At 48.5% G+C, this 15790-nt stretch overlaps 1 protein-coding gene across 1 annotated transcript in view; it reads right to left on the bottom strand.

Annotated features, from left to right (window-relative positions):
- LOC137313349 (NACHT, LRR and PYD domains-containing protein 3-like) overlaps positions 1–8271 on the bottom strand; it is a 54226-nt gene extending 45955 nt beyond the window's left edge. The window contains 6 exon segments of the mRNA XM_067979475.1: positions 179–244; positions 350–521; positions 836–1002; positions 2956–3051; positions 5007–5173; positions 7710–8271. Coding sequence (XP_067835576.1) covers positions 179–244; positions 350–521; positions 836–1002; positions 2956–3019 — 469 coding nt within the window. The 5' untranslated portion in view covers positions 3020–3051; positions 5007–5173; positions 7710–8271.
- Between the last annotated feature and the right edge of the window lie 7519 nt (positions 8272–15790).

Below are 15790 nucleotides of genomic sequence, written 5' to 3'. Positions count from 1 at the left end.
GGATTAAGTGAAATAATGCAACCTCCGCATATTCCTAACGAGGTTTCATTTCTGTTCCCTCCACCCTATGAATTTCTGATTCCCAGATTCTGACAATCTCTAAACAAAAGTCTACAGTCAAACATTCTGATTCTCAGAAGTGAAATAAACGGTTTGAAATCCCCATTTCATCACTTACCTTTCAGGTGACTGGGTATTTCAGATAAACCTCGTCCGATGTTCATATAATCAAATGGATCAGGACCTGTTTAAATCAATGAGCTTTCATGAAATCTGATCTGTGTAATATTAAAGTAAATTCTGCAGTTTTTCAATCTGAAATTGAATTCAATGTCTGATTTTACTGTACCAAGTTCCTGCATCTCTTTCAGTATTTTGTCCAACTTTGGTACCACATGGTGCATTTTCACAAAGGATTCCCACATCACCCTTCGGGCCCGAGAGCCTTTCTCCATCACCAGATTTAGGAGAAGTTTGGAACTGTCCGCCCTGTTTCCCTTCTCCACGAGATCAACGACTTTCTGCAAAGAACAATATTTAATATATTGGTCTCTCCTTTTCCCAGTCCCACTGAAACTATTTCCTTTTTTTTCATTCCACAGAAAAGTTATACCCGAAGCGTTCCTCTATCCTTTGTGCAAGCACTGACCGATCCACTGGGTATTTTCCTCTCATCGTATCATTGTTTCAGATTTACTGTATTTTCAGTTTGATCCATTTATTTCCTATTTGGCCTGTTTCTGTTCTGTAACATTGTTTGATTCTAAGATCTCATATCCTGTTAGTTCCCTGATGTTGAAATAATTCAAACTCATTCTGTGTCCCTCCCACTTACCCGATGTTCCTGTCCACTGAAATGCCACTCGTATGTTAACAACGAGCTGACTCCGTCCACCCCTTCTTCAATCGCCTGTTCCAGTCTGTCCCGGTAGAATTTCGTCAACTGGAACAGATGATAGTCGTCGCAATTTGTCAGGAACTCAGTGATTGCAGTGTTCGGATCTGTGATCAAAAATGGAGAAAACTAAACACATTATCGACTTTCTATCCGGGCGGTTACATTTCCTCTTATAACAAACGGCTAAAGCCTCCTGTGAGCCACATTATCAAACACCTTCTGAAAACCCAGAGACACCGCATGTGATACATTCCATCGACCTATATAGTCACCTCTCAACAAAGCTGCATCAGATTTGTCAAATACAGCTTGTCTGCAGCGAATCATTTCCAGCCTCCCCTGATCATCCCTTGTATCTCTCAATGTTCACGAATTCGACCTGGAATTACAGATTCTAGGAGTTTGCCCACTACTGACGGAGACTAATTGGTCTCCAGTTACCCGTTGACCCTCTCTCCCTATTTTACCAGAGACATTACTTGGGCTCCTTCAGTCCACCTGGATATTTTTGATAACAAGCGAGGATTGAGAAATTGGGGTCAGAATCCCTCCTATCGCCTCTTTGACTTCCTTTAACAGCCTCGGGTGTGTTATCTCTGGGCCCAGTGATTTATCCACCTCGGCGATGTTTCTCAGATACAAATCCTTCTCTTTACCTCTCTGTTCTCCTTTTGGAATATCCTTGAAACCTACCTCTTTGACCAAGCTTTCCGTCACCAGTTCGAATATCTCCTTATTTGACTCTGTGTCAAATTTTGTTTGATAATCGCTCCTGTGAGGCCCCTTGGGTAGATTTACTATATTAAAGGCGCTATATAAATGCAAGTTGTTATTGTTCTAGCTCTGTCATAGAAGCTTTATTAATACTGGCGACCAGAGGTATTTTTCTTTCTCCTCAAAATGTGATAACCAAGAACGTTTTGCTCTGAGTCCTGTGAAAACTCAGGCCCTGTCTTGCAGATACTAGATCACATCTCTCATGATTCTGATTTTCCAAATGTGTTTGGAGTGATTTGTATATTTAGAGATAAAATTCAACCATAACTCCGATTTTTTGGAAAGTTGACCCGTTTCCGTTTATTGTGTTTTTTTAATACCAAGTGACTTTATCTCTCAATACTTCAAAACCACCTTCCTTTTTACCTGCCAATAACTTTTCATTATTTCATAAATCTTCTGTTCCTGCTCCAACAGTTTTATGAATTCCGTTCTCTCATCTCAGACCCGGATATTTCCCACCCTCCAGATTATCAGCTGAAACCCTCCCGCTGCTCCATTCACCCAGTCTGTAAAACCATTGTTGTTCGATTCAGACCGTGACCGTCCCTTCCCTTCTCCCTGAACTCACCCTCGTGCCCCGAGACCGTGAACCCTTCCCTCCTGCTCCATTCACCCAGTCTGTAAAACCAATGGTGGTCGGTTCATATCGTGTCCGCCCCTTCCCTTCTCCCTAAACTCACTCTATTCGCCAAGACCGTGAACCCTTCCCTCCTGCTCCATTCACCCAGTCTGTAAAACCATTGTTGGTCAGTTCATATCGTGTCCGTCACTTCCCTTCTCCCTAAACTCACTCTATTCGCCAAGACCGTGAACTCTTCCCTCCTGCTCCATTCACCCAGTCTGTAAAACCATTGTTCTTGATCGGTTCAGATCGGGACCTGCTCAGGGCTGCAGAAGAGCCTGTCTATTCCCTGACTATGGAATATCCCATCACTATCACTCTCCTATTCCTGTGTCCCACCTGCCTCTCACCCCCGCCCCACTCGGGGTGTCCCCCTGCTCCCTGGCCTCACACTGTTACTCAGGAAGACCATCCTCTGAGTCACTGTCTCTGTCCACCTTACAGTCCCCACCATCAGGTATCAATTGGACAGTTCCAGTACTCAGGAGATCCCTACACCTGTGACTGCACTATGCCTCTAGATGGTCACTCACTTCCCTCTATCTACACGGTATCTGTACTGTTACATCTTCCTGTGTGAACTGCAGGTTCTTGCTCCTGATCTGGACCCTTTGTCAGGACGGAAATTGTATTGTGAAGAATTTTCTGAACCTACCTGTGTACATTCTCATTCTTGTTGAAGATGTTGGAACTTCTCCCCTGTTTGAACCTTCAGCCATGGTGGTGACAGACGTTCCCAGATTCTGATGCCCTGTAATAAATATAATATAAATAGGAGGGTTAGACGGAAATATTAAAATAAGCAGGAGAGCATTGCCTTGTTAAACATGATTCCAAGTCTCTCCTCCCCCATCAGCACAACAGCTGTTCGCTCTGGGATCGAGCATTTCCCGAGTGTTATGATCAACGCTCCACATCAGGTGTGACATGGACAGCTGCCCAGTGAAGTCCAGTGAGTCCCGCTGATCTCCACAACCCAGTTCCAGACGGGAACCCATCGGCAGAGACTCTGAACTGGGAGCGTCCCTTGGTAAGATTTACTCACACAGTACAGGTCAGAACCAGCCTTATTCCTGAGGCAGTGAATATTCTGGAGGGAAATCTGGAGCGGGGTGATCATTGATGGATTAAATGACCCTTCACTCGGTTTAACACAGTCTGAGGCAATTGTGTTATTTTTATTCACAAATTGTGTAGAATATTTTTGATTTGTTGAGTTTCGTCATTAAATTCAGATACTTTATGAATATGATATCTATCCTCATACACAATATATAGCTGGGTGGGATTCCTCTGGTGCCTTTGGGCAGTGAAAGTGTCCGTGTGTTCATGGAGAGGTGTCCTGGTTGGTGTTTCTACTGGAATATATTTACCACATCCCCATGGTGTCAGCACCTGACAATCACTGTAGGAGGTGAGGAGATTTACCACTGTTCTAATATTAACACTAATGAGCACTGTGTGAGGTGAGGAGATTTACCACTGTTCTAATATTAACACTAATGAAAACTGTAGGAAGTCAGGAGATTTACCACTGTTCTAACATTAACACTAATGAGCACTGTAGGAGGTGAGGAGATTTACCACTGTTCTAATATTAACACTAATGTATAATGTTATGAATCGTGTAACTTTAAACATTCAGGTGATGCACAATATTTATTTAGAGAATGTCGTTCTGGGTTTTACAGTCTCAATGTTCAAGTGGTGGATTTGATTGTTTTTATATAATCACGTTTGTGACTGGCAGTTGTATGTGTGTCTCACGAATGTGCTCCCAATCAAACTATCAGTCCCAGTGCCATTTCCTTTCCCCACTGTGGAAATGTAAAAATGATTAAATCTCGGATCAGTAATTTCTCCAAACTATATTTGAAGTTATTCTCCGGCATTAATTTATAACCAAGTTTGAGACTTTGTAAAATTCAATTCCTGCTGTTTCACTCACACTGACACTAGTATAATAAACACACAACAGCAACAACTTGCATCACCACAGAGCCTTTAACATCGAAAAAACATCCCAAGGCGCTTCACAGATGCCGAATCAGACAGAAAATGGCCAAAATTTTTTGTCAAAGAAGTGAGTTTTAGGATGGTCTTTATTGTGACACCGCACACAAAATAATCAAATGGAAGAAATTTTACAAATCTTTATTAAAATTTAAGATCTACATATCATTTTATCACCAAATTATATCGAAATGGTAATCATTTAATTCAACTGTAATTTTGAAATTCAGAAATAGATTTACTGATGGGAAATAACATTAAGTAAAACCCAGTAAGATGATTGATTTTGATAGTTGGATCTGAAATATATTTGAATTCGGTAACACTGTCTGGTACTACCTTAACACACAGCGTAATATCGATATTATGAGGGCTATCAAGGTGGGTTCATTCCGATTTGATGCTGGGGGCGGGGAGACACTGTTTTTCTGCTGGGCTCTGCCTCGGACTGGAGCCACTTCTTCGATCAAACCCCTTCACTCCAAAACACACACAAGATTCATCAGTGACTGTGTGTTTTGAGATAGAAACTGATCTCACTTCACATTTCATTGCACGGCCTCATGCTGGATAATTGTACTCGGTGATCAGACTCTCCCAGTCTCATTCTCACCATTTCCCCCATTACCTTGTAACCTTTGTGGACCGTCAACAGGACCAGTGTTTATCTGAGTAAGTGAGACTTTCTCTTACCTTTCTCCCCAGTCCATCTATGGAAGCTCTTTGAATCGGAAGGGTTCTCTCTGGTTGCTGCTCTCACAATCCTGTGCTGATTCACCTGCTGTTGTTCCTCAGTCGACAATCCCTGTTTACTTCCAGCTGTGGGCTTTTCTCAATCACTCCGTCATTCACCGGGAGATCTAATGATGGCAGGGCAGAAAATGAGACAAACATTGACTGTGTGAAGGAGAATGTAATCTGCACTTTCCCTCTAATGTTGAATTAAAATAAAAGTAATTGAAACTTAAACAATTGAACAACAAATATTTGATTGAATAAACACACTGTTTGAGGAACTCTGTTCCCACATTCCATGTCTCTTTCCCACCCCGACCACAATATGTGATCGTTTCATTCTCCAGCCCTAGTTAGAGGCAATTCCTTCTCCATGTCCCGCCCCTGGTTTTAGGATCACATTTGCTATTTGTGAATCAGTGACCATTCCTTTATATTTTCTGGCTGAACTCCATCCAGGGGCGAGACCCCCAGTTTCCAAGTGTATTTTAGTAGCATCATCGACAAACAGGGAGAGTTGATGGGACAATATCCTCAGGGATATGGTTCTACCCACAGAAGGCAGCTGTACTGCCCCAACACCGTGACTGGGAAGTGTGACTATTACAGTGAGTTCACTTCACTGAATATTTACAAAACATAACATAACATGGGACTGATTTATCACAGAAAGAAGAGATTTCCCCTGCTGTGAGTGTTACTGTTTGGACACTGCGATGAGTATAAGTCCTAGTAACAACTGTGGACCGGGTTTCTAACCGTCTTGAATTGACAGTTCCTGACTCAGAGGCTGGATGTGTCTCCAGTTAGCTGCAAACTCCAAAGTTCTGGCACGTGGGGGTGGGGAAGGAACGTTTGTAACTACAAGTGAGACATTTTAATAACAATATTTAACTGTCAAATAGGTATTAACTGTAATAACAACACCTCAGTGTGGGAATGTGGTGGGAACTTTGACCATATTTAAGAGAACAAGAGAAAATAGAAGCTCTCAGCAATTAACTTGTTTCTATTTTGCTATAAATGGTCATTGATGTACAGAACTGGACGATAGATTACAACTCATTCTCATGCCTGTAATAAAATATCTCTGATTAGATAAAATCACGATCAGTAACGAAATGATTTGAAGTAGAGTGTGTGAACAAATATGGCCCATTCTTAGTTTTAGGATAAATCAAATCACTATCCCCAAAAATATCAATAGTTGAATGCGTAATTGGAATTGAAAGATTTATCAGGGCCACTGTCCAAACACAATGGATATGATCGAAGGACTCACACTTCAGGGAGGGCACGGTGTCCCCAATGATGACATTGTACCATGTCTGATACAACGGGGCGGGGAGGGCACTTTGTCACCACAGGATGGCAGTGTACCGTGTATGGCACAATGGGGCGGGGAGGGCACCGTGTCACCACAGGATGGCAGTTTACCGTTCCTTACACAATGGGCGGGGCAGGCACTCTCGGGTACCGACCCCAAAAGATGGCAATGTACCATATGAGATATGGAGGAGGCGTGGGTATATCAGTCAGTGATTCTTTGTGTGTTTGATAGAGAGAGATAGGGGAAGTGAACTCGTGTCTATTTCAGTGAGTGAATCTCAATGTTTGTGTGTACATGAGAGAGAGGGAGAGTGAAACAGATTTTATCAGTGAGCAACTGAGGATTGTATGAGTATGAGAGAGAGACAATGGACGCCTCTGTCTAACTGTGAGACTCTGAATGTGTGTTTATGTGATGGAGCCAGATACATTGTGCATCAGTGAACAACTGAGTGGGTGTGTGTGTGTGTGTGTGTGAGAGAGACAGAGAGAGAGAGAGAGAGAGAGAGGATGTGTCTGTATATCTGAGTGACTCTGAGCAGGTGTGTGTATACGTGACGGAGGGAGACACACTGTGTATCAATGTGGGACTGACTGAGTGTTTGTGTATGTGAGAGGCAGAGAGAGAGAGAGAGGGAGAAAATGGCTCTGTATATCTGAGTGAGTTTGTGTGTGTGAGAGGGAGACAGAGGATGCCTCTGTATATTAGCGAGTGACTTAGTGTCTGTGTGTATTTTCTGTTGGGGGAGAAGCGGCAGGATGATGAAATCTAACCTTTAACCATCAACCACTTCTAAAATCGTACACGGACTGGTATTTAACAAGTTATTTTGCCAGAAGACACATGTCCATATCAAACGTTCAATCAGACACAGCAAGGGCAGACCACATGCAAAGTGCAAAAGCGTCTTGTTCTTATAGATTAAAAGGTTGAGGAAGTGAGTTAACACAAACGGAAACCGTTCGTCTCTGTCTCTGCAAGTTTCAGCATGTTGCTGTTACTTTCTGTCACTCAGAGGCAGACATTTTGAGACCCACTCAGTTCCCCCTTCAGTTTAATGTTTACCAAAAGGTTTATTCAATTCCACTGTGTTTTGATTAAAGTCGCTCTGGGTTTCAATTCGACCCTATCATCCAACTGAGAATAATGGGGTCACCCGTATTTGGTGTTGATTGATTCTCTGCATTAGGTTTTATCTTTAATTCTGATCACCACCTGGTTTCCACCCAGAACCGTGTGTGTGACGAGAGAAAGAGGAGAGATCTGCACTAAATGCAGACATGTGTTTCCTTCGATATAATCCCCCACTCTCATCATTCTCAGTCACTCACCCAATTCGTCCATTGAAAAGACTGAAGCGACATGTGATCTGGTCCGCACGGGCCCTGTCGCCAGTCAGGACTTGGTACTCGGGGATCAGGCTGAACTCCCCGCCTTGCTCTCCCTGTCCCCAGTGAAGATTCTGGTACTTGTAGATTCGGCTAATCTCTCCGCCTTGCTCTCACTGTCCCCAGTCAGGACTCTGGTACTCGGGGATTCGGCTGATCTCTCCGCCTTGCTCTCCCTGTCCCCAGTCAGGACTCTGGTACTCGGGGATTCGGCTGATCTCCCCGCCTTGCTCTCCCCTTGACACAATCTGAGTGGAGCCCTCCAGGAAGTGTCAGCGCACATCAACCTCGCTGTCACCTCTTCCGCTAAATGTTACTGACATATAAAGATCATGTGGGACAGAACCCGAAACCTCGCGTTGCCTTTACTCTTCCTACCAGCTGTTTCACGTGGGTTTGATGCGAGTTAAGTTTCGTATTTAGAGCTCAAATGACGTAAATGCTTCGATTTACAATCCCCCCATTGATTTGAAGCAGACAGCACAGAAGGAGGCCATTTGGCCCCTGCTGTCCGTGCTGGCTCTTTGAAAGTGGTATCCATTTAATCCCACTCCCCTGCACTTTCCCAATAGTCCTGCAACCTTTCTCCTTTACAAGTGATTAACCAATTCCATTTTGAAAGTTACTAAACAAATTTGTTCACCGCGAGCGACTGGACAGTCGGAGCATCAGTTATAGACAGAGTCATTGGGGTAGATTTTAAACACGAATCTGCTTCCACAGCCCTATCAGGCATTCGGTTCCAGATCAGAACAACTCGCTGCGTAAAGAAAATTCCACTCATCTTCAACCTGGCTTTTTTCCCAATTCTCATCAATCTGCGTCCTCTGGTAACCGACCCTCCTGCCAGTGGAAAGAGTTTCTCCCGATCTACCCGATCAAAACTCCACTATTAAATCTCCCCTTTACCTGCTCTAAGACGAACAAACCGAGCTTTGAAGTCCCTCGGGCCAGACGCAGAAAATTGCAGGATATTCGCTGGAAGTTAATGTCATTTAAGTCAATGCAAGCAGCTCAGGAATGTGGGAAATCTGAACAGTCAGCATTTTATATTAAAACAGGAAACAAGTTGGACTGTTCAAAGTAAGGGGCTCTCTGTCATTCTCCCTCTCCCACCCATCACTGATTAAAGTAAGGGGCTCTCTCATTCCACCTCACCCCCTCCCCCACACATCACTGAGTAAAGTAAGGGGCCATCTCTCATTCTCCCTCTCCCACCCATCACTGATTAAAGAAAGGGGCTCTCTCTCATTCTCCCTCTCCCCCTCCCCCGCCCATCACTGATTAAAGGAAGGGGCCATCTCTCATTCTCCCTCCCCCCCTCCCCCCACCCATCACTGATTAAAGTAAGGGGCCATCTCTCATTCTCCCTCTCCCACCCATCACTGATTAAAGTAAGGGGCTCTCTCTCATTCTCCCTCTCCCCCTCCCCCGCCCATCACTGATTAAAGGAAGGGGCTCTCTCTCATACTCCCTCTCCCCCTCCTCCGCCCATCGCTGATTAAAGTAAGGGGCGCTCTCTCTCATTCTCCCTTTCCCCCATCCCCCCGCCCATCACTGATTAAAGTAAGGGGCTCTCTCTCATTCTGCCTCTCCCCCTCCTCCGCCCATCGCTGATTAAAGTAAGGGGCGCTCTCTCTCATTCTCCCTCTCCCCCATCCCCCCGCCCATCACTGATTAAAGTAAGGGGCTCTCACTCATTCTCCCTCTCCCCCTCCCTCGCCCATCACTGATTAAAGTATGGGCTCTCTCTCATTCTCCCTCTCCCCCGCCCATCACTGATTAAAGGAAGGGGCTCTCTCTCATTCTCCCTCTCCCCCGCCCAGAACTCATTATAGTAAGGGGCTCTCTCTCATTCTCCCTCTCCCCCTCCCCCGCCCATCGCTGATTAAAGTCAGGGGCTCTCTCTCATTCTCCCTCCCACCCTCCCCCGCCCATCGCTGATGAAAGTAAGGGGCTCTCTCTCATTCTCCCTCTCCCTCTCCCCCTCCCCCTCCCCCGCCCATAACTGATTATAGTAAGGGGCTCTCTCTCATTCTCCCTCTCCCCCTCCCCCGCCCATCGCTGATTAAAGTAAAGGGCTCTCTCTCATTCGCCCTCCCCCATCCCATCATTGATTAAAGTAACGGGCTCCCTCTCATTCTCCCTCCCCCAACCCATCGCTGATTAAAGTAAGGGGCTCTCTCTCATTCTCCCTCTCCCCCGCCCCCGCCCCCGCCCATCACTGATTAAAGTAAGGGGCTCTCTCTCATTCTCCCTCTCCCCCTCCCCCGCCCATCACTGATTAAAGTAAGGGGCTCTCCCTCATTCTCCCTCCCCCGCCCATCACCGATTAAAGTAAGGGGCTCTCTCTCATTCTCCCCCCTCCCCCGCCCATCACTGATTACAGTAAGGAGCTCTCTCTCATTCTCCCCCCTCCCCCGCCCATCTCTGATTACAGTAAGGGGCTCTCTCTCATTCTCCCTCTCGCCCATCCCCCCGCCCATCACTGATTAAAGTAAGGGGCCATCTCTCATTCTCCCTCCCCCCCACCCCGAGATTACTGATTAAAGTAAGGGGCCATCTCTCATTCTCCCTCCCCCCCCCACACATTACTGATTAAAGTCAGAGGCTCTCTCTCATTCTCCCTCTCCCCCATCCCCCCGCCCATCACTGATAAAAGTAAGGGGCCATCTCTCCTTCTCCCTCCCCCCCACATTACTGATTAAAGTAAGGGGCTCTCTCTCATTCTCCCTCTCCCCCTCCCATCACTGATTAAAGTAAGGGGCTCTCACTCATTCTCCCTCCCCCGCCCATCACTGATTAAAGTAAGGTGCTCTCTCTCATTCTCCCCCCTCCCCCCAGCCATCACAGATTAAAGTAAGGGGCTCTCTCTCATTCTCCCTCTCCCCCATCCCCCCGCCCATCACTGATTAAAGTAAGGGGCCATCTCTCATTCTCCCTCCCCCCCGCCCATCACTGATTAAAGTAAGGGGCTCTCTCTCTCATTCTCCCTCTCCCCCTCCCATCACTGATAAAAGTAAGGGGCTCTCTCTCATTCTCCCTCCACCGCCCGTCACTGATTACAGTAAGGAGCCATCTCTCATTCTCCCTCCCCCCCCCCCCCCACATCACTGATTAAATTAAGGGGCTCTCTCTCATTCTCCCTCCCCCCGCCCATCACTGATTAAAGTAAGGGGCCATCTCTTATTCTCCCTCCCCCCTCCCCCACATCACTGATTAAATTAAGGGGCTCTCTCTCATTCTCCCTCCCCCCCATTCCCCCGCCCATCACTAATTAAAGTAAGGGGCTCTCTCTCATTCTCCCTCTCCGCCTCCCCCGCCCATCACTGATTAAATTAAGGGGCTCTCTCTCATTCTCCTTCCCCCCGGCCATCACAGATTAAAGTAAGGGGCTCTCTCTCATTCTCCCTCTACCCCATCCCCCCTCTCCCCCATCCACCCGCCCATCACTGATTAAAGTAAGGGGCCAACTCTCATTCTCCCACCCCCCCCCGCCACGACATCACTGATTAAAGTAAGGTGCTCTCTCTCATTCTCCCTCCCCGCCTCCCCCCACCCATCACTGATTAAAGTAAGGGGCTCTCACTCATTCTCCCTCCCCCGCCCATCACTGATGAAAGTAAGGTGCTCTCTCTCATTCTCCCCCCTCCCCCGCCCTTCACTGATTAAAGTAAGGTGCTCTCTCTCATTCTCCCTCCCCCCGGCCATCACAGATTAAAGTAAGGGGCTCTCTCTCATTCTCCCTCCCCCCATCACTGATTAAAGTAAGGGGCTCTCTCTCATTCTCCCCCCTCCCCCGCCCATCACTGATTACAGTAAGGAGCTCTCTCTCATTCTCCCCCCTCCCCCGCCCATCACAGATTACAGTAAGGAGCTCTCTTTCATTCTCCCTCTCCCCCATCCCCCCGCCCATCACTGATTAAAGTAAGGGGCCATCTCTCATTCTCCCCCCTCCCCCACATTACAGATTAAAGTAAGGGGCCATCTCTCATTCTTCCCCCCCCCCTACATTGCTGATTAAAGTAAGGGGCTCTCTCTCATTCTCCCTCCCCCCCTCCCCCGCCCATCACTGATTACAGTAAGGAGCTCTCTCATTCTCCCTCTCCCCCATCCCCCCGCCCATCACTGATTAAAGTAAGGGGCCATCTCTCATTCTGCCCCCTCCCCCGCCCATCACTGATTACAGTAAGGGACTCTCTCTCATTCTCCCTCTCCCCCATCCCCCCGCCCATCACTGATTAAAGTAAGGGGCCATCTCTCATTCTCCCTCCCCCCCACATTACTGATTAAAGTAAGGGTCTCTCTCTCGTTCTCCCTCTCTCCCTCCCATCACTGATTAAAGTAAGGGGCTCTCTCTCATTCTCCCTCCCCCGCCCATCACTGATTAAAGTAAGGGGCTCTCTCTCATTCTCCCTCTCCGCCTCCCCCGCCCATCACTGATTAAATTAAGGGGCTCTCTCTCATTCTCCCTCCCCCCCCCCGACATCACTGATTAAAGTAAGGGGCTCTCTCTCATTCTCCCTCCCCGCCTCCCCCCACCCATCACTGATTAAAGTAAAGGGGCTCTCTCTCATTCTCCCTCCCCGCCTCCCCCCACCCATCACTGATTAAAGTAAGGGGCTCTCTCTCATTCTCCCTCTCCCTCTCCCCCTCCCCTGCCCATCACTGATTAAAGTAAGTGGCTCTCTCTCATTCTCCCTCTCCGCCTCCCCCGCCCATCGCTGATTAAAGTAAGGGCCTCTCTCTCATTCTCCCCCCTCCCCCGCCCATCACTGATTAAAGTAAGGGGCTCTCTCTCATTCTTCCTCTCCCCCTCCCCCTCCCCCTCCCCCGTCCATCACTGATTAAAGTCAGGGGCTCTCTCTCATTCTCCCTCTCCCCCATCCCCCCGCCCATCACTGATTAAAGTATGGGGCTCTCTCTCATCCTCCAACTCCCCCCATAGATTTTGTACCCATTGGATCAAACCCGATTGACAAGTCCGTTCCCCTGTCCTCTCCAACCGTCTCCTCCCCCGGGGCCCACCCGGAGCGGGATATGCGCACTGCGTACTCGGGACAAATGAACGCCTCCCCCACAGACACCGCCCTCTCTCACTTGATTGACCGACCGCAGAAAGGGTCACGTGTCCCCAGATTTTTAAACCCTTTTGGCTGTTTCATCGACTCAGCACGGGCCCTGATGCAGCGCGCTTGCGTGATGTCAGCAATCCGGCGGGGTCGCGACCTGATGGATGGAAGAGTCCAGGGGACTGGAGACGATCAACCGGTCCCCATCCACCGCCATCCTCTCCATCCACCGCCATCCTCCCCCTGGAGACGATCAACCGGTCCCCATCCACCGCCATCATCTCAATCCAACGCCATCCTCCCCCTGGAGAGGATCAACCGGTCCCCATCCACCGCCATCATCTCAATCCATCGCCAACTCCCCCCAGAGAGGATCAACCGGTCCCCATCCACCGCCATCATCTCAATCCACCGCCATCCTCCCCCGGAGAAGATCAACCGGTCCCCATCCACCGCCATCATCTCAATCCACCGCCATCCTACCCCTGGAGAAGATCAACCGGTCCCCATCCACCGCCATCATCTCAATCCACCGCCATCCTCCCCCTGGAGAGGATCAAACGGTCCCCATCCCCCGCCATCATCTCAATTCACCGCCATCCTCCCCCTGGAGAAGATCAACCGGTCCCCATCCACCGCCATCATCTCAATCCATCGCCACCTCCCCCTGGAGAGGGTCAACCGATCCCCATCCACCGCCATCATCTCAATCCACGCCATCCTCCCCCTGGAGAGGGTCAACCGATCCCCATCCACCGCCATCATCTCAATCCACCGCCATCTTCCCTCTGGAGAGGATCAACCGGTCCCCTTCCACCGCCATCATCTCAATCCACCGCCATCCTCCCCCGGATATTAGTGTGAATCAGACGGTTAATCAGACTCATCCATTCCTTTCTCACCTCCAGACTCCACTATTCCAATACTCTCCTGGCCGGCCTCCCATCTTCCACCCTCCATAAACATCTGAAACTCTACTGCCCGTATCTGAACTCACACCAACTCCCATTCACACTTCACCCCCTGTGCTCACTGATCTACATTGGCTCAAGTCCGGGAACGCCTCCATTTAAAAATTCTTATCCTGGTTTTCAAATCCCGACATGACCCTCGCCCCTCTCCCTCTCTCTGCAACCTCTTCCAGCCCTCCAACCTTCCGAGATCTCTGCACTCCTCCAATTCTGGCCTCTTGCCGATCCCCCGATTTCCATCACTCTACCATTGGCGGCCGTGCCTTCACCTGCCTGGACTCCAAGCTCTGGAATTCCCTCCCTAAACCTCTCCACCTCTCTCTCTCTCCTCCTTTAAGACGCTCCTTAAAACCTACCTCATTGACCGAGCACTGGATGGGCTCTGACCGGAGCTCTGTACAGCTGTAACATAACTTCCTCCACTTTATATTCCATCCCTTGAGATAAAGGCCAACACTCCATTAGCCTTTTAGATAACTTCTTGTACCTGCCCACTGGGATTTAGAGATGTGTGTACTTGGAGCCGTAAATTTCTGTGCTCATCCACAGTTCCCACACTCTTCCCATTCAGGAAATATTCCGATTTGTCTTTTTCTGATCAAAGTGGATGACGTCACACTTGCCCACATTAAACACCATCTCCCACAGTTTTCCTCACTCACTCACTCTGTCTGTGTCCCTGGTTTCCAGTTTCCCCAATAGGGTCAGATTCTGTTTTCAGTACAAAGTAACAGGTAATCAAATCTACCCTTTTATTCGGTATATCGAGGTGATATGGAGTTGAGGTACAGATCAGCTACGATATAATAGAGTGGCGGAACAGGCTCGAGGGGCTGAATGGACCCTCCTGTTCCCATGTAACGGGCTCGAGGGGCTGGACGGCCTCGAGGGGCTGGACGGCCTCCTCCTGTTCCCGTGCAACGGGCTCGAGGGGCTGGACGGCCTCCTCCTGTTCCCGTGTAACGGGCTCGAGGGGCTGAACGGCCTCCTCCTGTTCCTGTGTAACAGGCTCGAGGGGCTGGACGGCCTCCTCCTGTTCCTGTGTAACAGGCTCGAGGGGATGGACGGCCTCCTCCTGTTCCCGTGTAACGGGCTCGAGGGGCTGGACGGCCTCCTCCTGTTCCTGTGTAACGGGCTCGTGGGACCGGACGGCCCCCTCCTGTTCCTGTGCACTGTTTATTGGGTGGGGTGTGAAATAAACGGGTAATGACACAGTGTCACACACTTTGCGGAAGGCAATGAACCGTGTGAGAGAGACAGTGAGAGAGGATGCCTCTGTATATCAGTGAGTGTGTGAGAGAGAGGATGCCTCTGTATATCAGTGAGTGTGTGAGAGAGAGGATGCCTCTGTATATCAGTGAGTGTGTGAGAGAGAGGATGCCCCTGTATGTCAGTGAGTGTGTGAGAGAGATGGGATGCCCCTGTATATCAGTGAGTGTGTGTGAGAGAGAGGATGCCCCTGTGTTTCAGTGAGTGTGAGAGAGAGAGGATGCCCCTGTCTATCAGTGAGTGTGTGTGAGAGAGAGAGGATGCCCCTGTCTATCAGTGAGTGTGTGTGAGAGAGAGAGGATGCCCCTGTATATCAGTGAGTTACTCTGAATGAGTGTGAGAGAGAGACGCTGTCTCTGTGTTTCAGTGAGTGACACTGAGTGAGTGTGTGTGAGAGAGAGGATGCCCCTGTATATCAGTGAGTGATTCTGAGTGAGTGAGAGAGAGAGAGGATGCCCCTGTATATCAGTGAGTGATTCTGAGTGAGTGAATGTGAGAGAGGATTCCTCTGCTTTTCAGTGAATGACTCTGAATGAGTGTGAGAGAGAGAGGATGCCTCTGTATATCAGTGAGTGAGTGTGAGTGTGAGAGGATGCCCCTGTATATCAGTGAGTGTGTGTGTGAGCGAGGATGCCCCTGTATATCGCTGAGTGAGTGTGTGAGCGAGGATGCCCCTGTATATCAGTGAGTAACTCTGAGTGAGTGAGTGAGA

The sequence above is a fragment of the Heptranchias perlo genome, unplaced genomic scaffold (assembly GCF_035084215.1).
Source record: "Heptranchias perlo isolate sHepPer1 unplaced genomic scaffold, sHepPer1.hap1 HAP1_SCAFFOLD_47, whole genome shotgun sequence".
NCBI classification, from domain to species: domain Eukaryota; kingdom Metazoa; phylum Chordata; class Chondrichthyes; order Hexanchiformes; family Hexanchidae; genus Heptranchias; species Heptranchias perlo.
This window is presented reverse-complemented; position numbering and strand designations above follow the sequence as displayed.